The sequence below is a fragment of the Bufo gargarizans genome, chromosome 6 (assembly GCF_014858855.1).
Source record: "Bufo gargarizans isolate SCDJY-AF-19 chromosome 6, ASM1485885v1, whole genome shotgun sequence".
Lineage (NCBI taxonomy): Eukaryota > Metazoa > Chordata > Amphibia > Anura > Bufonidae > Bufo > Bufo gargarizans.
The window spans coordinates 191,376,350-191,403,769 of record NC_058085.1 but is presented as its reverse complement, the minus strand read 5'-3'; the positions used below and the strand labels follow the sequence as shown (position 1 = coordinate 191,403,769).

The 27,420-nt window shown below is 43.9% G+C and overlaps 1 protein-coding gene across 2 annotated transcripts in view; it reads left to right on the top strand.

Moving 5' to 3' along the window:
- Nucleotides 1–27,420, top strand: part of LOC122940601 (huntingtin-interacting protein 1-like) — a 126,359-nt gene that overhangs the window by 11,681 nt on the left and 87,258 nt on the right. For both annotated transcript variants that reach the window (XM_044297245.1, XM_044297244.1), the window contains exons 2-6: nt 16,646–16,709; nt 20,206–20,348; nt 22,480–22,536; nt 22,721–22,801; nt 23,998–24,074. In XM_044297245.1, coding sequence (XP_044153180.1) covers nt 16,646–16,709; nt 20,206–20,348; nt 22,480–22,536; nt 22,721–22,801; nt 23,998–24,074 — 422 coding nt within the window. The remainder of the gene's footprint in view (nt 1–16,645; nt 16,710–20,205; nt 20,349–22,479; nt 22,537–22,720; nt 22,802–23,997; nt 24,075–27,420) is intronic.

Below are 27,420 nucleotides of genomic sequence, written 5' to 3'. Positions count from 1 at the left end.
ACCTGTATTCATAAAGATAACATACCGCCATAGTGCTGCAACCACCTGTATTCATAAAGATAACATACCGCCATAGTGCTGCAACTACCTGTATACATAAAGATAACATACCGCCATAGTGCTGCAACTACCTGTTTTCATAAAGATGACATTCCGCCATAGTTCTGCAACTACCTGTTTTCATAACGATGACATTCCGCCATAGTGCTGCAACTACCTGCATTTATAAAAATAACATACCGCCACAGTGTTGCAACTACCTGTATACATAAAGATCACATACCACCATAGTGCTGCAACTGCCTGTATACATAAAGATAACATACCGCCATAGTGCTGCAACCACCTGTAGTCATAAAGATAACATACCGCCATAGTGCTGCAACTACCTGTATTAATAAAGATAACATACCGCCATAGTGCTGTAACTACCTGTATACATAAAGATCACATACCGCCATAGTGCAGTATCTAACTGTATTCATAAAGATAACATACCGCCATAGTGCTGCAACTAGCTGTATTCATAAAGATAACATACCGCCATAGTGCTGCAACCACCTGTATTAATAAAGATGACATTCTGCCATAGTGCTGCAACCACCTGTATTCATAAAGATAACATACCGCCATAGTGCTTTAACTACCTGCTTTATGTTACGTTCAGTGTGGCTTATTTTTTTTTACTTGCAGGCTACTTAATTATTGTAGTTTTCTGTCCAGAAAGAGTTAAATATTAATACCGGCATCTGTCATGGTGACTCCTATGGGGGTGACCTTTCTGAAAACTCCTGGCCTCCATCACTGATGAGGATCATGGTGAGCAGCGGTGAGGCTGGAGGCGGCCGGCTGTAAGGTGCAGCGCGCACTCTGTGCTGGAACTAAGGAGTGGCTCTTCCTGTCTGGCACGGGAAAGTCTCATTGCACTCTAAAAATAGACCCCCTAAATACAAACGCCCATACCTCCAGTCAGGCTCCGGACTGGGAAACTGGAATAAATGGTAACAGCTCGTCAGGGCATTACATTACTGGAAAAACACAGCCAGAAAGATTCTCACCATAGCCATTTTTAGCTTTGGGGCATGGTTAAAGGGGTTCTCCGCCTTGTACAAGCCCTACTGGTTAGAGGCGTCCCTTGACAATAAGCTGATCCCAAAGCGACCTGCTGTAAACTGTTTTCCTGCAGCGCCATCACAGGGGGAATTAAGAATTACACTGTATCCATTCAAATCAGTGGACTGGACAGGTCCTCCAGGGTGGAGATGCTCAGGATAGGTCATCAGTATGTGATTGGTGGGGGTCCGATGCCCGGCGCCCACCACCAATCAGCTTTTTGAATGGACCAATCATAGCACCATCCAATGGATAGTGTCTGTGCTTGGTATTGCTGCACAGGCCCGTTGACTTCAACAGGACTGAGTTGCGCCTAGGCCACGTGACCGAGGAAGAATCCGCTGTGCTCACCAGAGCATTGCGGTCTCCTCAAACAGCTGATCGGCGGGGGTTTCGGGAGTCGGACCTTCACCAATCGGACCTTCACCAATCAGACCTATGGGTCTTCAGTATTAATGGCTCAGACAACCCCTTTAACCCAGACTTTCCTAATACTGTCTATGAAGATGGGGTTTCTAAGGTGGACAACCCTCTTAATTGACCTTTTTTTCTGTTCTAGGCAATGTGACTTGAGTTATGTACCATAACGAGTTTGAAACTCAGTACATTCCTTCTGTCCTAACGTGAGTGAGAATAGAAAAGAGTTGGAGGTGAAAGGTGTCTGTTCCTTGTGGTAGTGGATGGTTAGTAAAGCGCTTGTCCAGTGAGATAGCCCTCAACACTTCATCCTTCTATAGCAGTGGGATTACTCTGGAAGTGATGCTCTGGGAGTTTAGTGCTGCGGTCTTCTTTGGTCAGTAGAGGCCATCTATTACGGTGCAGGAGGACCACCTGGGCAGGAGGACCAACTGGCTTGTTTTTCTAAGGGTATCAGATGCTCTACGTTAAGAGTGGCCATACAAAGTAGAAATATGTTGGCCGAACCTGGTGATTTTGGTGGGATTGGCTGACAGTCTTTGTTTATGGGGGCCTCTTGACTCTCCCCTGATAATAAATGTTGAGGGAGATAAGGATCAGGCATTTGGATTTCAACCATCTGATCCCTTTTTTCTTTGGGAGATGAGGAGCCTGCGAGCTTCTCTCTGGCTCTTTCTACCAACATTACATACTTTCTGAAGCCGAGCAGATGTGTATAACGGGATTGGGAGTGACGATGGGTATGGTTGGCCTAACATCTTATGGGGTTCTATCACCTCAGACTAAGATATGCCACCAATGTCAGATAGGTGCGTGTCCCACTTCTGGGACCCGTATCTGTCTCAAGAATGGGGCCCCCAAAGTGAATGAGGGCGTGCCGCACATCAGCTGCATGCTCTCCATTTACTTCCAAGTGACTGAGTTCAGCTGTTTTTGAAAGTCCCATAGAAATGAATGCACCTCGCAAGCGCGCCCACCGCTATATTCATTTCTGGGCCTGCCGGTAATAGCCGAGTCAGTCCACCTGTGAAATAAGCCTAATACGTTTTTATTATCCATATTAGGTTAATTTCACCCGAGCGAGTTTTCTATCCGGATTCGATGCGTGTAGCGAACGCATTTCATCCGGACCGGATCCTGACCCCTTCATTTTAGTGTGTGTGTACGTGAGCAGCGGTCACTGGACCAAGTCACTTCTGGAACGGGGCAAGTGTCGTTGATCATGGTGGTGCCAGCAGTCAGACCCCCACCCCCTTCCCGGTGGATAGAGGATAACTTGATCTAACCAGAATACTCATTTAAAGGGGGTATTCCTTGTGGATAGGGGATAACTATTAGATCGGTGGGAGTCCTACTGCCGTACCCCCTGCAGCCTTCCTGGTCGCAAATGCTCACGCCCGCTCCATTCATTCCGGAGATAGCCGAGTGCAGCAACTGTCTCCGGATTTCCCATAGAAATAAATGGAGTGGCCACATGCATGCCCCACCGGCCGCTCCGTTGGACCCCCGTAGATCTAATAGGTATGCCCTAAGAACCGGAATACCCCTTTAAATTCATACTGGCACAGAACAAGAGAAAGAAGCACATACAGATCCTGCCCTTTAAAGGTTATATTCAGTGTACTTCAGACACAACTTCTTATTTTTTTATTAAATGTTCTTTTTAATGACTGAATTTTCGCAGGCGTGTTTGAGTTAGAACAGGGTAATATTCCTTTTATGACAGTAACAGCTCTGACCCAGATACGTGTTCACAGCAGGGCACTGCCATTTATGCCAGGTTGTGAGGCGTAAATATGAATATTTAGGGGCATATAAGTGCTGGAGGGTCAGGCTGACCTGGGAGGAGGGCGCGCTGTATAGAAGGCTTTATCCACCTTGTCAGATTCTTGCAGCAGAGGCCTAGATGTATATTAACACTTTTTACACATCAGATCCCCTTAACCCCTTCCTGCCACAGTTTTCCATTTTTTTCATTTCGGTTTTTTACTTCCTGCCTTCCCAGAGACATAACTTTTTTATTTTTCAGAATACGGTACATAGTCGGATGAGGGCTTGTTTTTTGTGGGACAAGTTGTACTTTTGGCATCGTTTTTGCATACGATGTAGTGACAAATTGAAAAAACTAAATTCTCAATGGGGGGGGGGGGGGGGGGAATTGGGAAAAAAAAACTCCACAATTTCTGACACTGTTTTAGGGGTTTGGTTTTTATTGCGTTCCCTATGTGGTATGTTTGTTCTCCGGGTCAGTATGATTACAGCGATACCACTTCTTAATTTTTTTTTGCATTTAATTTTTCCATTTTCTTGCATCTTGCACTTAAAAAACGTAGAAAAAAAATATTACGTCTATGGAGCTGTGTGCAGACTCTTTGTTTTGCGGGCGATCTGTAGTTTTCATTGATGCCATCTTGGGCTGTATATGATATTTTGACTACTTTTTATTCACATTTTATGGGAGGCGAAATAACCCAAAAAAAGAAAATCAGTAATTTTGATTTTTCTCCCCGTTACGCTGTTCACTGTACGGAATAAATACTTTCATTTTAGTTCAGGCGATAATGTGGGATGTGGCGATAATAGTATTTATTATTTTTATTGTTTGTTTATTTTTACTTGCAAAAGGCGGAAAGAGGGTGATTTGAATTTTTATCTATATTTAAATTTTATATTTTTTTAAACTTTTTCCATTTTTTTTTATTTTTTTTTACACATATTTTTAGTCCCCTACGGGATTTTAACATGCAACCGTGTGATCGCTTCTCCTGTAGACTATGGTGATTTACCATTGCAGTCTATGGGAGAATGGCTACCTTCCTATCAAGCCTTGCCACGAGTTGAGCGACATGCCACGTGTAGTCATCTTGAAAAAGAAAGCCATGCTCACACGAGTGCCGCCTCCTCTTCAAACAGCTAATCGGTGGGAATGCCGTGTGTTTGACCCCCAGCGATCTGAGGATAGGTCATCAATATTTACCCACTGCACAACCCTCGTCATAAATTGCGCACATCCCCCCGCCAGCGCAAAGGGGGTAATAAAGACAGGCTTTTTCGCCAGCCTTTGTTTCCATTAGAGCAGTGCATTAGACCTCATAGTCTCACGGTCATTGGTAGATGCTCCGTTCTCTTGATGTGCCGACTACGTAGACCTGAAAGTTTAGCTGCAATTGATGTTGCACTACTTAAAAATCAATATCAGAATTTATACCATGAAAGAGCTTTCATACTCCATCTGGACCAGGGCCGGGCAGCGTGGCCTTATTGACCTGATGACGGCCTAATTGTATCTGAATATTTTTCTTTTTTTAAAGTCCCTCGTCTGAAGCTCCAGATAATCGCCACCCTTATGCTACTGAATCCGCATTGACTTTTAAGGGGATTTTATCCCAGTAGTTAATCATCAGCAGCTGTACAATGGATACCACGTTGACCTTTATGTGCCGGGAGCCAAACTGTTATATAATCCCAATCCAGGTCACATCATCCAGTCTAGTTCCGCTACATAGAATATTACATTGAAGAATCGTTGCGGGCTCTCAGAAGTGATCTGATTATGGGATTTAAAGAAGTCTTTGCTGCAGGTTTGTGATTTCAGTTGCTGACTTTTGTGGTATTCATTGTGCAAACTATTTCCTGCCCAACTACGAGTTGCTTAAAGGGGTATTCTCATCTCAGATATTTATGGCATAAACACAGTCTGGTAGATGTGGGTGCTAACTCCAGATCAGTGGTCCCCTGACCCCATTCTGCTGGATGCTGTGTCCAGGTTGCGAGGGATGGCTCAGATTACTGTTGATGCTGTGGTGTAGGTCCCAGAGTCGGGGACTGTATTTATTAGGCAATTAAAGCATACCTGGGTTTAAAACAATAAATAAAAAAAGTTTGCATAATGGCTGTGACTTCTTTGTACAATCATAACTGTGAAGGAACAGTTATGCGTGGGCTTCCCTAAAGTCTTCAGCCATATTATTCCCAGTTTCAGCTGCACAGGTAGATGCATTTCTCTCACAAATAGTGGGTGTCTCTCTTCTGCTGGCACTGTATGCAGTGACATCACATCCCTTATTTCCCTCTATGTTTATTTTCTTCTATGGAGCTCAGAAAGCTGACAAGGAGGGATAAATCACACAGAAAGGCAGGAGTCTCCTGTGATGTTCAGAAACAGTGTAGAAGCAGTTGTTTTATCAGGCTCGGGATCTCAACCAGCTCTGACACGTCCCCCACCCTCTTCTTAGTCTCTGTTACCAGGAACGGATCTTGCCTGACAACAGGCAGTGGACTGCGAATTAGGTGGAACTGAGATCCCTAGTGGTCATGACTTTGCAGCTTTTTTTCAGGTGGATGCAGACAGATATTTTAAATGAAGTGATTTAGAAATTTGCTAGTTACACCATTCTCTATTAAAGGGATTCTGCACTTTGTTTAAACTGATGATCTAACCTCTGGATATATCATCAGCATCTGATCGGCGGGGGTCCTACACCCGGGAAAGCTGTTTGAGAAGGCAGCGGCGTTCCAGCAGCGCCGCGGCCTTTTTTTTACTGTTTACCGCTGGCCGAGTGATGTCACGACTTGTATCAACTGGCCTGGGTGAGGCTAAGCTCCATTTACCCTGGGTTCAGACCTGAGCATTCTGAAACGAGCGCTCTGTATGCGCGATTGTACGGGTGTTTACAATCGCGCATACAGAGACAGGCTTGCACACATTGTCGCGCGTTCCCGAATATCTATGTGCGGGAACGCGCGACAAACGCCCCAGAAAAAGCTCAAGAACTTGTTTGAGCGTCGGGCGTTTTACAGCGCGATCGCTGTAAAACGCCCAGGTGAGAACCATTCCCATAGGGAAGCATTGGTTTGTCCTTGTTGAGCGTTTTACAGCGCGTATGTCTGAGATGAGAATACTCCTTTAATTTGTACCGGGTCCTTGTCCTTTCCAGTCCTGATTCTTGGATACGTGTCTTGCACGTACGTATCTATATTATCATGTCCAGGGCTTCGCTAATGTATAAATTGCTGCTATTATATTACAGGGAAAATAAGATTATATAACGTCTAGCACCAGATTTGGTGACTCTGTGTGGGGAAGATGCTGACAAACTGCTTGTCATGCAGAAGGGAGGGAAACGGCTTGAAAATGAGAAGTTTTGGGTTGCTATCAATTCTGGAGTACTTTACGTAGAGTAACTCCAGTAATGATGCTGTTAAGGGGCACTCTAAATTGACATAAGCATACGTGAAATAACGTAGGTGGTTCCCAATTGTCTAATCTGGTTTGTGTTGCAATTTATTCTTCATTCTTGTAGGGCTCTTTCACACGACCGTGTGAAGCCTGTGCGCGTATTGTGGATCCGCACTACACGGGTCCCGTTCCGTGGCCATTCCGCATCACGGATGCAAACCCATTCATTTCAATGGGTCCGCAAATCCGGAGATGCGGAACGGAACACTACGGAAGCACTACGGAGTGCTTTCTGAGGTTCCGTTACGTGCTTCCGCACGGCAAAAAGATAGAACTTGCTCTATCTTTTTGCGGAACAGAGGGACAGCGGACCCATTCAAGTAAACGGGGCCGCGATTCCTATCCGGCTGCCACACGGCAGGTGCCTGTGCTTAGCGGAGCGCAATTTGCGGTCCACAGCACGGGCTTCACACGGTCGTGTGAACAAGCCCTTAGGCTAGGTTTACACGGTCAGGTTTTCTAATGCAGTTTTTGAAGCCAAAACCATGAGTGGATCATAAAAGGGTGAGTAAGTATAAAGGACAGATACTGCCTCACCTCTTTTTCGAATTCATGCCCGGATTTGGGTCCCAAAACTGCATCAGAAAACCTAAATGTGTAAACCCAGCCTAAGACTTCACGCACATGTATGTGTCCATATTTTGATCCACAAAATACGGACACCTTCCGGGTGCAGCCTGTGTTTTTTTTGCTGCAAAGTGCTATTTTTGTCTGCAATACAGATCAGATCCGCAAAAATTACAGATGTGTGCATGCCCAATAGAAATGAATAGGTCGGTGTTGTATCCGCAAAAAATGCAGATAGCACAAGGATGCAAAATACAGTTGTGTGCATGAAGCCCAAAGCTGATAGCAGTTTTTGATGCAGTTTTTTTTTTTGAGCCAAAGCCAGAAGTGGATCCGGCAGGAAGGAGAAGCACAGGTTTATATTTCTCATTCCCTTTCTCACTCAACAAGCTTTTGCCTTTAGTTAAAAAAAATTACCAAGAAGTGGTGTGTAGCACTAACCATTTTTGTGTGGCTTTTTTGCACTTGCGTTTTTGTTGCTTTTTTGTGGTGAAAATGCCCTCTCCAGATGATAGCTGGCAGTGCAGCTGAAACAAGACGCACATGGGTTTTTGCTACTGATGTTTTTGTTAATTAGGTGGCATTTTTTGGATCTCTGCATGCTGAAGGTTTTGGCTTTTTTGTGTGACATTTTACCATCTTCACTTTAGGGATAAAAAGTTGAAGTAATTTCATATCTATCTATCTATCTATCTATCTATCTATCTATCTATCTATATATCTAACTATCTATCTATCTATCTATCTATCTATCTATCTATCTCCTATCTATCTATCTATCTATCCTTATCTGTCTTATATCTATCTATATATCTAACTATCTATCTATTATATATCTATATATCTAACTATCTATCTTTATCTGTATTTTTTATCTATCTCATATCTATCTATTATCTCTCTATCATCTATCTCATTATCTATCTCATATCTATCTATTATCTATTTCATATCTATCTCTCATATCTATCTATCTATTATCTCTCTATCATCTATCTCATTATCTATCTCATATCTATCTATTATCTATTTCATATCTATCTCTCATATCTATCTATCTATTATCTCTCTATCATCTATCTCATTATCTATCTCATATCTATCTATTATCTATTTCATATCTATCTCTCATATCTATCTATCTATCCTTTTTCCTTAGAGAAATAATTGTCCAGAAGAGTATTCTTAGGGAAATATTAAAAAAAATTAGCAAATCCCATTTTGCGGTATCAGCAGCACCGACACTGACATTATTTGATATGATATAAGCTGCCCCCCGAGGTAAGGATATGGGCTGGGGAGGTGTGTGACACTTGGCGGGTGGGACCACTTATCCTAAGCCTCTGTGTGCGCTGGCTGCCTTAAAAGCAACAAGCTGCCTATTTGGCTGTCAGGCAGAAGGTGTAGAAAGCCATGATAATTGCAGCGCCGCGCAGGGAGACGTAGACTGCGTGATGTACAAGTCCTCTATTGATGCATTACATGAGAGGGAAGGTATGATGGCCGCCTAATCTGTGAACACCCTCCACAAGTCACAACTAATCGCTGCTGTAATAGTGACTCCTACAAGAAAACTAAAAACATAGGGTACACTATATGTAAAAGTACTTAAAAGGGTTTTCCAAGACTTGCAGGTGAAACTCGAAAAATTTGAATATCGTACAAAAGTCCATTTATTTCAGTAATGCAACTTAAAAGGAATTGCATTAATGCAGCTTGAAGGGAACCTGTCATCAGGTTTGAGCATATTAACCACTTCAGCCCCGCTAGGTGAAACCCCCTTCATGACCAGGCCACTTTTTACACTTCGGCACTACACTCCTTTCACCGTTTATCGCTCAGTCATGCAACTTACCACCCAAATGAATTTTACCTCCTTTTCTTCTCACTAATGGAGCTTTCATTTGGTGGTATTTTATTGCTGCTGACATTTTTACTTTTTTTGTTATTAATCAAAATGTAACGATTTTTTTGCAAAAAAATGACATTTTTCACTTTCAGCTGTGAAATTTTGCAAAAAAAACGACATCCATATATAAATTTTTCGCTAAATTTATAGTTCTACATGTCTTTGATAAAAAAAAAATGTTTGGGCAAAAAAAAAATGGTTTGGGTAAAAGTTATAGCATTTACAAACTATGGTACAAAAATGTGAATTTCCGCTTTTTGAAACGGCTCTGATTTTCTGAGCACCTGTCATGTTTCCTGAGGTTCTACAATGCCCAAACAGTAGAAAAACCCCACAAATGACCCCATTTCGGAAAGTAGACACCCTAAGGTATTCGCTGATGGGCATAGTGAGTTCATAGAACTTTTTATTTTTTGTCACAAGTTAGCGGAAAATGATGATGATTTTTTTTTTTTTTTTTTTTTTCTTACAAAGTCTCATATTCCACTAACTTGCGACAAAAAATAAAAAATTCTAGGAACTCACCATGCCCCTCACAGAATACCTTGGGGTGTCTTCTTTCCAAAATGGGGTCACTTGTGGCGTAGTTATACTGCCCTGGCAATTTAGGGGCCCAAATGTGTGAGAAGAACTTTGCAATCAAAATGTGTAAGAAATGACCGGTGAAATCTGAAAGGTGCACTTTGGAATATGCGCCCCTTTGCCCACCTTGGCAGCAAAAAAGTGTCACACATGTGGTATCGCCGTACTCAGGAGAAGTTGGGGAATGTGTTTTGGGGTGTCATTTTACATATACCCATGCTGGGTGAGAGAAATATCTTGGCAAAAGACAACTTTTCCCATTTTTTTATACAAAGTTGGCATTTGACCAAGATATTTTTCTCACCCAGCATGGGTATATGTAAAATGACACCCCAAAACACATTGCCCAACTTCTCCTGAGTACGGCGATAGCAGATGTGTCACACTTTTTTGCTGCCAAGGTGGGCAAAGGGGCACATATTCCAAAGTGCACCTTTCGGATTTTGCAGGGCATTTTTTACACATTTTGATTGCAAAGTTCTTCTCACACATTTGGGCCCCTAAATTGCCAGGGCAGTATAACTACGCCACAAGTGACCCCATTTTGGAAAGAAGACACCCTAAGGTATTCCGTGAGGGGCACTGCGAGTTCCTAGAATTTTTTATTTTTTGTCACAAGTTAGCGGAAAATGATGATTTTTTTTTTTTCTCTTTTTTCCTTACAAAGTCTCATATTCCACTAACTTGCGACAAAAAATAAAAAATTCTAGGAACTCACCATGCCCCTCACGGAATACCATGGGGTGTCTTCTTTCCAAAATGGGGTCACTTGTGGCGTAGTTATACTGCCCTGGCAATTTAGGGGCCCATATGTGTGAGAAGTACTTTGCAATCAAAATCTGTAAAAAATGACCGGTGAAATCCGAAAGGTGCACTTTGGAATATGTGCCCCTTTGCCCACCTTGGCATCAAAAAAGTGTCACACATCTGGTATCGCCGTACTCAGGAGAAGTTGGGGAATGTGTTTTGGGCTGTCATTTTACATATACCCATGCTGGGTGAGAGAAATAGCTTGGCAAAAGACAACTTTTCCAATTTTTTTATACAAAGTTGGCATTTGACCAAGATATTTTTCTCACCCAGCATGGGTATATGTAAAATGACACCCCAAAACACATTGCCCAACTTCTCCTGAGTACGGCGATACCAGATGTGTCACACTTTTTTGCTGCCAAGGTGGGCAAAGGGGCACATATTCCAAAGTGCACCTTTCGGATTTTGCAGGGCATTTTTTACACATTTTGATTGCAAAGTTCTTCTCACACATTTGGGCCCCTAAATTGCCAGGGCAGTATAACTACGCCACAAGTGACCCCATTTTGGAAAGAAGACACCCCAAGGTATTCCGTGAGGGGCACTGCGAGTTCCTAGAATTTTTTATTTTTTGTCGCAAGTTAGTGGAATATGAGACTTTGTAAGGAAAAAAGAAAAAAAAAAGAAAAATCATCATTTTCCGCTAAATTGTGACAAAAAATAAAAAATTCTAGGAACTCGCCGTGCCCCCCACGGAATACCTTGGGGTGTCTTCTTTCCAAAATGGGGTCACTTGTGGCGTAGTTATACTGCCCTGGCAATTTAGGGGCCCAAATGTGTAAGAAGTACCTTGAAATCAAAATGTGTAAAAAATGGCCTGCGAAATCTGAAAGGTGCCCCTTTGCCCACCTTGGCTGCAAAAAAGTGTCACACATCTGGTATCGCCGTACTCAGGAGAAGTTGGGGAATGTGTTTTGGGGGGTCATTTTACATATACCCATGCTGGGTGAGAGAAATATCTTGGCAAAAGACAACTTTTCCCATTTTTTTTATACAAAGTTGGCATTTGACCAAGATACTTTTCTCACCCAGCATGGGTATATGTAAAATGACACCCCAAAACACATTCCCCAACTTCTCCTGAGTACGGCGATACCAGATGTGTGACACTTTTTTGCAGCCTAGATGCGCAAAGGGGCCAAAATTCCTTTTAGGAGGGCATTTTTAGACATTTGGATCCCAGACTTCTTCTCACACTTTCGGGCCCCTAAAAAGCCAGGGCAGTATAAATACCCCACATGTGACCCCACTTTGGAAAGAAGACACCCCGAGGTATTCAATGAGGGGCCTGGCGAGTTCCTAGAATTTTTTTTTTTTTTGCATAAGTTAGCGGATATTGATTTTTTTTGTTTTTTTTCTCACAAAGTCTCACTTTCCGCTAACTTAGGACAAAAATTTCAATCTTTCATGGACTCAATATGCCCCTCACGGAATACCTTGGGGTGTCTTCTTTCCGAAATGGGGTCACATGTGGGGTATTTATACTGCCCTGGCTTTTTAGGGGCCCTAAAGCGTGAGAAGTCTGGAATATAAATGTCTAAAAATGTTTACGCATTTGGATTCCGTGAGGGGTATGGTGCGTCCATGTGAGATTTTATTTTTTGACACAAGTTAGTGGAATATGAGACTTTGTAAGAAAAAACGAAAACAAAAACAAACAAAAAATTTCCGCTAACTTGTGCCAAAAAAAATGGCTGAATGGAGCCTTACCAGGGGGGGAGTGATCAATGACAGGGGGGTGATCAATGACAGGGGGGTGATCACCCATATAGACTCCCTGATCACCCCCTGTCATTGATCACCCCCCCCTGTAAGGCTCCATTCAGACATCCGCATGATTTTTTTACGGATCCATGGATACATGGATCGGATCCACAAAACGCATGCGGACGTCTGAATGGAGCCTTACAGGGGGGTTATCAATGACAGGGGGTGATCAGGGTAATCACCCCCCTGTCACTGATCACCCCCCCTGTAAGGCTCCATTCAGACGTCCGCATGATTTTTACGGATCCATGGATACATGGATCGGATCCACAGAACGCATGCGGACGTCTGAATGGAGCCTTACAGGGGGGTTATCAATGACAGGGGGTGATCAGGGTAATCAGGGTGATCACCCCCCTGTCACTGATCACCCCCCCTGTAAGGCTCCATTCAGACATCCGCATGATTTTTTACGGATCCATGGATACATGGATCGGATCCACAAAACGCATGCGGACGTCTGAATGGAGCCTTACAGGGGGGTTATCAATGACAGGGGGTGATCAGGGTAATCAGGGTGATCACCCCCCTGTCACTGATCACCCCCCTGTAAGGCTCCATTCAGACATCCGCATGATTTTTTACGGATCCATGGATACATGGATCGGATCCACAGAACGCATGCGGACGTCTGAATGGAGCCTTACAGGGGGGTTATCAATGACAGGGGGTGATCAGGGTAATCAGGGTGATCACCCCCCTGTCACTGATCACCCCCCTGTAAGGCTCCATTCAGACATCCGCATGATTTTTTACGGATCCATGGATACATGGATCGGATCCACAGAACGCATGCGGACGTCTGAATGGAGCCTTACAGGGGGGGTTATCAATGACAGGGGGTGATCAGGGTAATCAGGGTGATCACCCCCCTGTCACTGATCACCCCCCCTGTAAGGCTCCATTCAGACATCCGCATGATTTTTTACGGATCCATGGATACATGGATCGGATCCACAGAACGCATGCGGACGTCTGAATGGAGCCTTACAGGGGGGTTATCAATGACAGGGGGTGATCAGGGTAATCAGGGTGATCACCCCCCTGTCACTGATCACCCCCCCGTAAGGCTCCATTCAGACATCCGCATGATTTTTTACGGATCCATGGATACATGGATCGGATCCACAGAACGCATGCGGACGTCTGAATGGAGCCTTACAGGGGGGTTATCAATGACAGGGGGTGATCAGGGTAATCAGGGTGATCACCCCCCTGTCACTGATCACCCCCCCTGTAAGGCTCCATTCAGACGTCCGCATGATTTTTACGGATCCATGGATCCATGGATCGGATCCGTAAAAATCATGCGGACGTCTGAATGGAGCCTGACAGGGGGGTGATCAATGACAGGGGGTGATCAGGGAGTGTATATGGGTGATCACCCCCCTGTAAGGCTCCATTCAGACGTCCGCATGATTTTTACGGATCCATGGATACATGGATCGGATCCGTAAAAATCATGCGGACGTCTGAATGGAGCCTGACAGGGCGGTGATCAATGACAGGGGGTGATCAGGGAGTGTATATGGGTGATCACCCGCCTGTCATTGATCACCCCCCTGTAAGGCTCCATTCAGACGTCCGCATGATTTTTACGGATCCATGGATACATGGATCGGATCCGTAAAAATCATGCGGACGTCTGAACGGAGCCTGACAGGGGGGTGATCAATGACAGGGCGGTGATCAATGACAGGGGGGTGATCAGGGAGTTTATATGGGGTGATCAGGGGTTTATAAGGGGTTAATAAGTGACCGGGGGGGGGGGGGGTGTAGTGTAGTGTAGTGTGGTGTTTGGTGGGACTGTACTGACCTACCTGAGTCCTCTGGTGGTCGATCCTAACAAAAGGGACCACCAGAGGACCAGGTAGGAGGTATATTAGACGCTGTTATGAAAACAGCGTCTAATATACCTGTTAGGGGTTAAAAAATTCGGATCTCCAGCCTGCCAGCGAGCGATCGCCGCTGGCAGGCTGGAGATCCACTCGCTTACCTTCCGTTCCTGTGAGCGCGCGCGCCTGTGTGCGCGCGTTCACAGGAAATCTCGCGTCTCGCGAGATGACGCGCCGATGCGTCCAGGAGGAGAAAAGCAACCACCTTCCGGACGCATCGGCGCGTTAGGCGGTCCGGAGGTGGTTAAGCTGTTACCATTGCAATGTTCAATAAACTGCCTTCTTTCCAGCAAGGGTCTTTCTTTTATTCATGTTGTCATTTAGATAAAAAAGCGATTTTTCGGTTATGCTAATAAACCTTCAAGGTGCCCAGAGGGGCGTTATTCCTCTCCTCTAGAGCCCAGTAACGCCCCCTGCAGTGCCCTGCCCGCCTTCATTTCAAGCCCAGCACGCCTCCTCATAAATACATTTCCTCCCACAGCCGCCCCCTCCGCTACGTCATATAATTTATTCAACATCATCCTTCTTGCGCAGCCGCAGTGTCGTCGGTGACAGATTCCCTTTAAAATTAGAATTTTGTGAAAAGGTTCAGTATTCTAGGCTCAAAGTGTCACACTCCAGTCAACTGATTAATCCATATCCCCTGAGCAAAGGGGACCTGAGATTGTGACTTTTGGGTTTCATAAGCTGTAAGCCGTAATCATCCAAATTATACCAAATAAAGGCTTGAAATATCTCACTTTGCATGTAATGAGTCTCATATGTTAGTTTCACCTTTTAAGTTGCATTACTGAAATAAATAAACGTTGCACGATATTCAAATTTTTTGAGTTTCACCTGTAAATCCTCTGGCTAGGTCATCAGTTTCTGATCGGTGGGGGTCCGACACCCGGGATCCCCACTGAGGCCTTCTGCGTGCTCACCAAGCAGAGCACTGTACACTGTACAATAGATGTGCTTGGTGTCGCAGATCAGCCCCATTCACTTCAATGGGACTGACCGATGAACGTGTCGTCACTGGCCTAGGGAAAGCTGAGCGAAGGCAGTGGCACTCGCTGATCGGCGGGGGTCCCAGGTGTCGGACCCCCACCTATCAGATACTGATGACCTATTCTGAGGATGGGTCATTACTATTAAAAGTCTCGGAAAAACCCTTTAATCTTTATTGACAATAAACATTGTAATAAAATCAGAATTAGGATATAACTGACCAACTGCAGCACCAAGTGAATGGGACAATGTATTTTAGTATAATTGTATGGTGGACTTGACTTGGTGATGTGCGGTCTCTCCTGACATGTCTGTTTCAGTAGCTACTTGCATTCTTCATCTAATAACAATGGATAATCTGTGTTTAGACTAGTGTTGAGCAAAGCGAGCAACGGATGCTTCATCTGCAGTCGCTTCGCTCAAAACTTCTGCATAATGCTGTACGGAGATCCGTCTCCGTACAGTATTAGAATGTATGGGCTCCAATGAGCCGAAGTAAGTTATTCACCAAGCCGCGCGAGACTTCATTGAATAACTTCAGTGGTTGATTTTTAAAAAGTGGAAAACAGTTTAAAAAAACTGCAGAACCCCTTTAAGGTCCCTTTATACGGGACGATATTATAGCAGATTGTCCTTCCTGACAATCTGCTGATTGCTTGAGGAGGAAACTTGTGCTTTTACATGCAGTGATCTCCTCCACAGTGTGAGGAGGAGCGATTGCTAATACCATCGCTCTTCCCATAAGGACTTGTTTGCCGGCAGGAGGTTGTGTTTACACAGCACGATCTGCTGCCGGTAAACGTTCATTTTTGCGTGCGGACAAACAATCGGATTACCCGAGGAACAAGAGTTCATTGGGTAATCGGTGGTACATTTATACTGCCCAATCAAGCGTTAACTTGTCCAGCAATGCCGGATCCGGAGAGACCTCCAGCAGGCTGTTCCAGCATAGAAAACAGTGGCAGGTGTGAAACTAGCCTTAGTGACTATTGCTAAAACTGCAGGATTTATAACTATAGATATTCACATGGAAAATGTTTGGATGAAGCATTGGAAGCTTGACCCTAGATGCAGACTCTTTGCCTCCTTGTAGATCTTGTTTGGGCACTAGCAAAGGCTCAAGTCGGTAATAAATGCGACCCATTTTGAGGGACATGCAGTTAAGACGTACTTACACCCCCCTTTTTATACACCGGTTAGGTAGATGAGCCCCGGTCTTTGTAAGTGCTCAGCCGCCCCGCATTGTAGTGGTTACGGCACAGCTGCCATGTTAAGTGTCGCTGTTTCTGGATTGTGCCCCCTCTATTGTGTTCCAGGCCGTCTCTCACCCGCTCCTAATGCTTCCTCTTTCAGGCTGTGAGTATAAACAAAGCTATCAACACTCAAGAAGCCGCCGTGAAGGAAAAGCACGCAAGAAATATCCTTTGAAAAGATACCAGCAGTGGGATGCCGAGTCCATGGCTGGAGGTGCTCCGTGAGGGTGCGTGGGAGGAAAGCCTCACATTTGCCGCTGAATGGGATTTTACAGCAGGCTGTGTGGCACTGTGACAATGCTATATGCGCTGCGAGACGGGGGTGGTACAGGAATACCAAATGCTCTAGCACATTAGGATTTCTGTCCCCACGGGGCAGAGCTGGCAGCCTGTCAGGCTATTCTTAGAAAGAGAATTAATATTTGACTTATTCATAAAACATGCAACTTTTACAGAACTCTGCAGAAGACCGGACTCTGCGCTCCAGACTGAACCGCTTCTTCAGTTGTCACTTTTGCAGCTCATTTTGATGGCGGCCTCTCTCTTCTGACCCTCAGTATCTCACAAAACTGAGTACACCCCTCACATTTTTGTAAATATATTGTTCTATCTTTTCATGGGATAACACTGAAGATCTGAGACTTTGATGCAATGTACAGTAGTCAGTGTGCGGCTTGTATATAACAGTGGAAATTTGGTGTGGCCTGAGAATAACTCGACACACAGCCATGAAAGGGGTTGTCCAAGTTATATTTATTGATGACCTATCCTCAGGATAGGTCATCAATATCAGATCGTCTAGGGTCCGACACCCGTCACCCCTGCCTATCAGCTGTTTTAAGAGAAGGCGCGTGCCGTGCCAGCGCCGCCAACTCTTCACTGTTTACCTTCTCGCCGTTGCATCTGCAGCGGTGAGCAGGTATAGGTACACCTAACCGTACCATTCATTTCAATAGGACAGATCGTTACCATACACTTGTATAGGAGCGATCCGTACCATTGAAATGAATGGGACGGTTAGGTGTACTTACACCTGCTCACTGCTGCAGATGCAACGGCGAGAAGGTAAACAGTGAAGAGTTGGCGGCGCTGGCACGGCACGCGCCTTCTCTTAAAACAGCTGATAGGCAGGGGTGACGGGTGTCGGACCCTAGACGATCTGATATTGATGACCTATCCTGAGGATAGGTCATCAATAAATATAACTCGGACAACCCCTTTAATGTCTAAACCTCTGGCAACAAAAGTGAGTACACCCCTAAGTGACAATGGGCAAATTGTATCCAAAGTGTGAATATTTTGTGTGGCCACCATTATTTCCCTGCACTGCTTGAACTCTCTTGGGCATGGAGTTCACTAGAGCTTCACAGGTTGCCACTGGAATCCTCTTCCACTCCTTCATGATGACATCACGGAGCTGGTAGAATTTAGAGACCTTGCTCTCCTTCACCTTCCATTTGAGGACAGATGCTCAATAGCGTTTAGGTCTGGAGACATGCTTGACCAGTCCAGCACCTTTAGCAAGGCAGTGGTCTTCTTGGAGGTGTGTTTGGGGTCGTTATTATGTTGGATTACTGCCCTGCGTCCCACTCTCTAAAGGGAGGGGATCATGCTCTGCTTTAGTATGTCACAGTACATGTTGGCATTCATGGTTCCCTCAATGGTAAGACACACTTGTCTTTGTACTCCTCACCCGGTTACCGACACACATGCTGGGCACCTTCTGAACCAAATACGTTTATCTTGGTCTCATTAGACCACAGGACTTGGTTCCAGTAATCCATGTCCTTAGTCTGCTTGTCTTCAGCAAACTGTTTATAGGCTTTTTTGTGCATCACCTTTAGAAGAGGCTTCCTTCTGGTACGAAAGCCACACAGACCAATTTGATGCAGTGTGCGGTGTATGGTCTGAGCACTGACCAGCTGTCCCCCCCCCCCCCCCACCCCTTTAACTTCTGCAGCAATGCTGGCAGCACTCATACGTCTATTTTGAAATGACAACCTCTGGATATGACGCTGAGCATGTGCACTCAACTTCTTAGGTCGACCATGGCGAGACCTTTTCTGAGTGGAACCTGTCTTGTTAAACTGTTGTATGGTCTTGGCCACCGTGCTGCAGCTCAGTTTCAGGGTGCTGGCCATCTTCTTATAGCCTGGGCCATCTTTATGTAGAGCAACAAATTCTTTTTTCAGATCCTAAGAGAATTCTTTGTCATGAGGAGCCATGTTGAACTTCCATTGACCAGTATGAGAGAGTGTGAGAGCGATAACACCAAATGTAACACACCTGCTCCCCATTCACACCTGAGACCTTGTTACACTAACGAGTCACATGGCACCGGGGAAGGAAAATGGCTAATTGGGCACAGTTTGGCCATTTTCACTTAGGGGTGTACTGACTTTTTTGTGGCCAGAGGTTTAGACATTAATAGCTGTCTGTTAAGTTATTTTGAGGGCACACCAAATTTACACTGTTCTACAAGCTGTTCGCTGACTACTGTACATTGTATCAAAGTGTCATATCTTCAGTGTTATCCCATGAAAAGATAGAATAAAAAATTTACAAAAATGTGGGGGGTGTTTCCTTCCCAGGCCATGTGACATGTGATGAATGTGATGTCACTGGTCTAGGAACAGGTCGCAGTGCTGCAGACTCTTCAAAGACCCGGCTGATGGGAGTGCCTGGAGTCAGACCCCTCCCTACACCAAAGATCAGATGTTGATGATCTGTCCTGAGGGTTGGTCATCCCAGATAACCCCATTAAAGATGAATATGATTTGGACAGTGAGCTTGTATAGGAGAAGTTATAAATACCTAGCCACAAGTAGCGGCCCGTTAATGCCATGACCACTTACTGGTCTATTGTAGTGTAGGACTCAGTAGATGGAGTCAAGATTTTTTCTTGGCCACGTTCCATTCTGTTCCTTTTGCTTTTAAACAATTTTATGCTGTCCATGCCCTTTTCTCTCAATGATCAGAGTACTTCCTGAAGATAGCAGTGCGGCCTATCACTTTTCCTGCTTACTTGCATTTTGACAATTTCCTGCCTGCTTTTATATACACTGTCAGCAGTCATGAAACTAAGGGAAATGTTGTCCGCTTAGTGCTTTTATATCCCAATCATGTAGCACAGAAGAATTGCTAAAGCTGTTCACCAAATGAAAGGGAACGTAAGAGCGCTATCATGAATGGACCAATAGCTTCTTAGGATAAGTTCACACCGGTGGGATCCAGCAGGAGTCTCCGTTGCAGATTCCAGGAAATAAAAGGGATGACATACCTCTGCATGAAGCGGTATATTATCCTGCAGAATGGCAGTATTTATGCTGGAAAACCGCCAGACCCTGTTGTAATGAATGGGATCTGTCGGGCGCCGACACTATGCAGCTTATGCCAGATCCGTATGAAGTGCGTTTCATTGACCCCATTCACATACACAGGATGGGGATTGTCATCAAATTTACTGTGGATTTTGGCTCCAAGGCACCCCATAAGCCCCAATAATAACATTCATATCACTCCTAATTTAGGGCCACACACTGGATAATGATATTGGACCACACATGGTCTTTAGCTATGCCTGATATGTCCACAAACTAACTGTCAGATCGTGAATGGCTTTACCCCAATAATTTCGTTGTGTCCTTAATTGACTTCTACCTTGTATTTTGGGAACGCACCACGAGAAGGGAGCTCAGACATTCTGGGCAGCTGTGAACCGGCTGCCCCTGTCGAGCAATGCAGTCCTCTGCTGGAAATTTTGCCATGTGTTCCACAAGCTGCTCCGAGATGGACACCCAAATGTGAGTAGAGCTGGACCAATAGAGATGAGTTGTGTCTTAAATGCTAAAGGGGTTCTCTGGACTTTACCTAAATTTTGAATGTCAGCTAACCTGTGGAAGGAAGAGACTTCCATCAGTACTAACCGTCGTGTTATCTAAACTAAGTGCGTTAAGCAAACACCTTCAATTGCTTTTCAATGGCTTTTGTTTCAAGATAACACGATGAGTTAAGAAATTTGAGTTTGTGTTAATCCTGCTACATTTGTACCTCTCTGGACCAGACATCACCGCCTTACTATCCAGGATCCCACAATGCCTATCTTCCATATCCTCCTTCTCCTTTCGCTTTCTAAAACTTAACATGGATAAAACAGAATTCATCATCTTTCCCCCATCTTGCTCAACTCCCCCAACAGACCTATCTATCACGATCAATGGCTGCACACACTACCTGGTCAAGCAAGTTCGCTGCATTGGAGTGACCTTGGATTCTGCCTTCTCCTTCCGACCGCACATCCAAGCCCTTTCCACCACCTGACGCCTCCAACTCAAAAACATCTCCCGCATCCGCGATTTCCTCAACTCTGAGTCTGCGAAAATGCTCGTACATGCCCTCATCATCTCCCGCCTAGACTACTGCAACACTCTCCTCTGTGGCCTTCCATCTAGCACTCTCGCACCCCTCCAAACTATCCTCAACTCCGCTGCCCAACTAATCCACCTCTCACCCTGTTACTCCTCTGCTTCTTCCCTCTGCAAATTCAGTTCAAAATAGTAACAAATACATACAAGGCTGTCCATAACCTGTCCCCTCCCTACATCTCTGAACTGCTTTCCCGATACATCCCCACACGCAATCTCCGATCCTCACAAGACCTCCTTCTCTCCTCTCCTCTTATCATCTCTTCCCACAATCACCAGTGACCCTGCTGCCTCTATACCGCCATGACCAATTTTACTCTCTCCTACTGTGTCTTCTTCCATCCCATGTAGATTGTAAGCCCTTACGGGCAGGGCCCTCTCTCCTTCTGTACCATTTTGTAACTAGTCTTGTTCATACTTAGGGTACTTTCACACTAGCGTTTTACTTTTCCAGCACTGAGTTCCATCCTATGGGGCTCAATACCGGAAAAGAACAGATCTGTTTCATCCCCATGCATTCTGAATGGAGAGAAATCCGTTCAGGATGCATCAGAATGTCTTCAGTTGAGTCACTGAACGGCGTTTTGGACGGAGGAAATGCTTACCTTAATGCCGGATCTGTTATTCTGGTCTGCACATGCAAAGGTAAAAATTTGAAAAAAATATATAATTATTCAGTTTCTCCTGATGACATACGGAGAGACGGATCCATTCTTGCAATGCATTTGTAAGACGGATCCGTCTACAAATGCTGTCCGTTTGCATGCAGATTGCCGGATCACTCTGCTGCCGGTGTGAAAGTAGCCTTAGTGCAATTGTCTGTATTATGTATGTATACCTCTTTTCATATGTACAGCGCTATGGAATAAATGGCGCTTTAATAATAAATAATAATAATAATAATAAGATGGACATCAGCAGAAGAGTTTGCAGCCAGTCCAGCAATCAGGTGATCACAGCAGAGATTGCGGAATCGGCTGCGCAGGGGAAGGATAAGTATTGAACAGAAAGACAAAGGAGCACAGAAAGTCTCTTCCTTCCACACGTTAGCTGAACCAGAGATTTTAGATAAAGTCTGGAGATTAAATGCATCAGTACCTTTGATTTTGATGTGTTTAATGTGAGTTCTTAATGTATTTTTAAAGGGGATGTCCAGGATTACAGAAAGGGTCTTTTACACTTTTGTCCTAACCAGTTGCTTAATCCAAAACAGCCCTTTTAAGTGTGAAACTTGTAAAAGTAGAAATGTTAAAGTAAAGTAAAAGAAGAAACGTTGAACCAAAGTTGAAGTACTTGCAAAATGTCCTAATTTTTCAGCTTTTCACCTGTTCTGGTCCTGTTGGGTTAGGGGCTGACATCTCGAGTGTCAGCATCTCAGAGGGTACGGATATGTGACCGGCTCCTTGGTTAGAATTTCTCTGTTGGAGGGGGTCTAAGGGGTACCTTTGGCATAGGACATTCATCCTGTGGCATCTTCCTTGTATAACTCATATAGTGTCTTTATTTTTAGGTTTTGAAGGACTCTTTGCGCTACAAGAATGAACTGATTGACATGAGCCGGATGTGGGTAAGAGGACAGATACTCCAGACACTTGTCAGATCCACTAATTGCTACTAGGATGATTTAGTGACCTGTTCTGCTGTCTTGTCGTGTAAAATATAAAAAACATTTATGGTACATTACACAATGTCCTTATGGAAGCTGCTACAGATGATTCCATATAGCCGATTCTCATTCTCACCCCTTACAGGGCCATCTTAGCGATGGGTATGGTCAGTTATGCAGCATCTACCTGAAGCTCCTGAACACCAAGATGGATTTCCACACAAAGGTGAGAAAACGAGCAACCACCTCTCCATTACTGGCTGTACACGTACAGCAGCTTCTCCATATCCAGGCAATATTCGCCGAAAAAAATAAATGTACTTTAAAGGGGTTGTCCCGTTATTAAATATCATGTCTACCATTTACCCAACAGTGTGCAATGTCAGGAGGCACCTGGGCGGTGTAAGTGGCCTCATTGTTGGACCTGCCCTCGGAGGAAGCGCGTCAGGGCAGAGTAGAGATTTAACAGGGTCCCGTGCTGGATCGGTTCCTCTGGGGCATGTGCTCTGCTATTTTTAGGGCATCAGGGCACAGCATAGAGCAAGGAGTCCACGTTTTTGCCTTCCCTTTCACTGCAGGTTTATTATATTGTTGTCACCCTTGGCGTTAATCACTGTATCACTTGTCTATGCATTGCACTTTGCTTTGGGCCTCTATGCTGATTAAAGATGCTGTAGGAGATCAGTGCAGACAGGAGAGGAGGCGGAAAAAAACTCGGGCTGAAGGTCTCCAGTCTGCAGTTAATGAGATGAGAGGTCCGAACTGCAGCTTTAAGGACCTTCGATGATGTCACTGGTGGGTGGGGCCAAACAGAAAGTATAGAAAAATTAGCTATAAAAAAATAAAAAAACTTACCCTCTGTATGTGTGTATTACAGAGTTGTGTGTGTGCATGTAGCTTGGATGTGTGTGTGCATTTAGCAGAATTGTGTGTGTGGCAGTGCTGTATTTTTTGGACTATAAGACGTACATGTTTAGATAACAGAAAAAAATTATAATACATATATATATAATTTCTCTGCTACATGCACACATATACAGACCTGTATGTGTGCATTTAACAGGCCTGTGTATGTGTGCATGTAGCAGAGAAATTATATATATATTATAATTTTTTTCTGTTGTCTAAACATGTGCGTCCAAAAAATACAGTAAATGGTATTTCCACAGTGCAGATGTACTGATCCATCGCTCTAGTGGTGCAATGTACAGAATTTTGTATCTGTATGGAGCTAAATTACCCATCATATTGTCATATGAAATATTACATTCTTCTTTGAATGTGCACCTTATTGCATGTATCCTCTGATGTGTTCAGCCCTGTAATTGTATAGTTATATACCGTACAGCTCTTCCGCAGTCTAGAATATGCTGCACTAGTCTTGTTCCTTCCATTAACCACTTCCCGGTTTTCTGCTCCCAGAATCCTCGTTTCCCTGGCAACCTTCAGATGACTGACAGGCAGCTGGATGAAGCCGGAGAGAACGATGTCAATAATTTGTAAGTTTCTTACCCTGCTCATTATAAACCTTACTTTCTACCAAACCATCACTTACTGAGCCGCGCTCCCCTGCTTTCATGTATATTTGTAACTTGAAGCTGACATCCATTTTTTTTCTTTACCATGGGATTGCATTATAAGCAATTCCCTAATATATCTCTATCAAGATAATTGCTCTCATGACAGTGATGATTATGTGTGGCCTGTATGACAGCACAATACAACCACAATTTACCGCAGCTTCCCACAATAGCCTATTTACTTTCCATATTCATGAATTAGTTCACTATGAAAAGCAGCCATGGAGAATTGTTCCCGGCTGCCGCTCTTCTGTAACACTTGTACGACTTCAGTGTAAAAAGAGTAATACGCATACTTAAAAGGGTTCATCAGCATCTGACCGGCGGGGGTCTGACATCCAGGACCCCTGCCGATCAGCTGTTTGAGAAGGCTGCGGCGCTCCAGCAGCGCCGCGGCCTTCTCACTGTTTACCGCCGGCCCAGTGACGTCACGACTAGTATCAACTAGCATGGGCGGGGCTAAGCTCCATTCAAGTGAACAGAGCTTAGCCCCGCCCACGCTAGTTGATACAAGTCGTGACGTCACTGGGCCTGCGGTAAACAGAGAATAAATCATCAGTTAAAACAAAGTGCAGAACCCCTTTAAAGGCAATGTACACCTTCGATGCAATTTTTTTTTACTGATTGCATGTTACTTGTTTTTAGCTAAAAATCATTTTTTCAATTGGCCTTTATTAAAAATATTGAGCCATTCTGTCACAAAGGGTTAACTGTTTTTCTAACTGTGTGACTGGTCCTTTCACTTTCACTTTGTGCTAGTCATCTTATAACCCTTATCTCTAAACTACTGAGAGGTCATAAATACTTATAAGCCACATTCTTATCAGTAAGATAAGAGCTGAGCTATAATGAGTGTTTATAAGGGCAGAGAGCAGAGATAAGGAGTCCGTCTGCCCCTGGTCTGACGACAAAGACAGAAAATCCAAAGGGTGCTACTAGAGCAGTGGTGGCGAACCTATAGTATGGGTGCCAGAGGCGGCACTCAGAGCCCTCTCTGTGGGCACCCGCACCCTGGAAAAAGTCTATGGTGTATCAATATGCCTTAGATTTTTCTGCCATTCATCAGCGCAGGCGCACTATGAACAGCACAGGCAGGGCACTGAATGTAGGCAGGCTATTATAGCTAAATAGTAAAGTACATGGAAGATATACTATAATGGACTGTAGTATTCAGGGTAAATTGGCGTGTTGGCACTTTGCGATAAATAAGTGGGTTTTGGGTTACAATTTTTGCACTTGGTCTATAAAAGGTTCACCATCACTGCACTAGAGCATGTCCGCGCAGGGTCGTGTCCTTTCTGCTGCAACTCTCTCCCTGCAACTGTCACAGATTCTAACATAAGATATAGCTGGTGGCAGTTGAAGGATGGAACTGAGCATGTGCGTCCACCTCAACAGGATGGACAGAGAAGTAAGGAAAAGAGCAAACAGCAGGTGGCGCTTTACAAATACATTTTATTGAATAACCTCAGTGACCATATTACATTTCTAATTACATGCAGTTACAAAAGTTTTCAGATCCAGATTTTAGAATTGAATTTCTAATGCTTAGATGACTTCAGTCAGTATCCTTTTTGTTCTATGCAGCCCCAGGACTTATAAACTAGTTGTTGTCAGATTTTGAGTGTGTTTCAGTTGGATACTTTATGTAAGGCCTCATGGTCAGATTTCGACCTTGTGCTCTGGGTCGCGATACAGATGCTATAGAAATCTATGGGACCATTTAGTCACATGCTCCAAGGGGCATAATTTTTGCTTATTTTTCAGTGTATCTGTAGCAAAATCTACAAGGGATCTGGGCAAAATTCGAATGTGCATGTGTCGAATGTGCAGATTGTATGCATTGCAAAGTGTAACATTTGTGGTGGAAAATCTCCAGCATAAATTGACACCTCATGCGGCACCATCACACCAATTTCCTTGAGGATTCCATGCAGATTTTTTTATTTGCAGTCTGTGGATTATAATAAAATCTCATCCATTGTGCTGCTGCTGTAAACATTGTGGATTTCTCTCCTTAATTAAAAGTTTTTACAGTGATTTGAATAAATCAGTGTACAGGTGAATATAAAAACTTTGTAATATATCTTATTAGAGAAAAATCTCTTTTACTCCCACCGGTCGGAGGGAGCCCGGAGCGTGTGTGCAGCACCCTCTGTCTTTTTGAATGACAGGAGGCTGCTGCATAGTATTTCCTATGGAGTCCTTGCCTGTAATAGGGCTCCATAGGAGAGTAGTAAAATGATCATATATTCCAATGCAAGTGCATTGCAGTCTATGAGAATAGCAATCTAATGATTGCATGTTATAGTTCCCTATGGGAACTATAAAAAAAAGTGTAAAAAAAAAAAATTCAAATCACCCCCCTTTTCCCACAATAAAAATAAATAAAAGAACTAAAAAAATACACATCATGAGTGTCACAATGTGCGAAAACGACCATAGTATAAAAATATAAAAATATATTCCCCATATGGCAAACAGCAAAATGGAAAAAAAAGCGTCCAAATGGCCGAAAAAAGGGGTGTCACACACACCCCACAACGGTATCAATGAAAAGTTCAGATCACCCCGCAAAAAATGAGCCCCCATACAGCAAAATGCACATAATTACAAAAAAGTCATAGGGGTCAAAATATGGCGACAAAAAAATAAAGCAGATTTTTTTACCACTATCAAAACAGGAAAAACTATATATATATATATATATATATATATATATAAGGTATCGCTGGATTCATACTGACCCGTAGAATAAAAGTAACTGGTCAGTTTTATCGTACATCGAACGTCGTAAATAAAAACAAACCCTCATATGGCTATGTGAACAGACAAATAAAAAAGTTATGGCTCTGGGAAGTCAGGAAGCGCAAAATGAAAACGCAAAAAATAAAATAAAACCTCCGGGCCTGAAAGGGTAAAAGGACCTTTTATGATGTCATCACCCCATGTGACCAGTAACATCCACTTGTTACTGGTTACATGGTGATGACATCATCTCCAGTCCTTTAACCTTCAACATCCAGGAGGATCTGGCTCCAAGAGGCACAGGGTCTTGTTACTTTAGTACCTCCATGTGTCTCACATTAAAGGGCTTCTGTCACCCCACTAAACCTTTTTTTTTGCTTACTTATAATCCCTACACTGCGATTTGTGCCTACATAATCTAATTAATCATTTTGGTCCAGTAGATTTTGTTTAAAACATGCTTTTAAAATATGCAAATTACCTTGCTGGTAGCAGCCGCATCCTCCGATCCTAATGA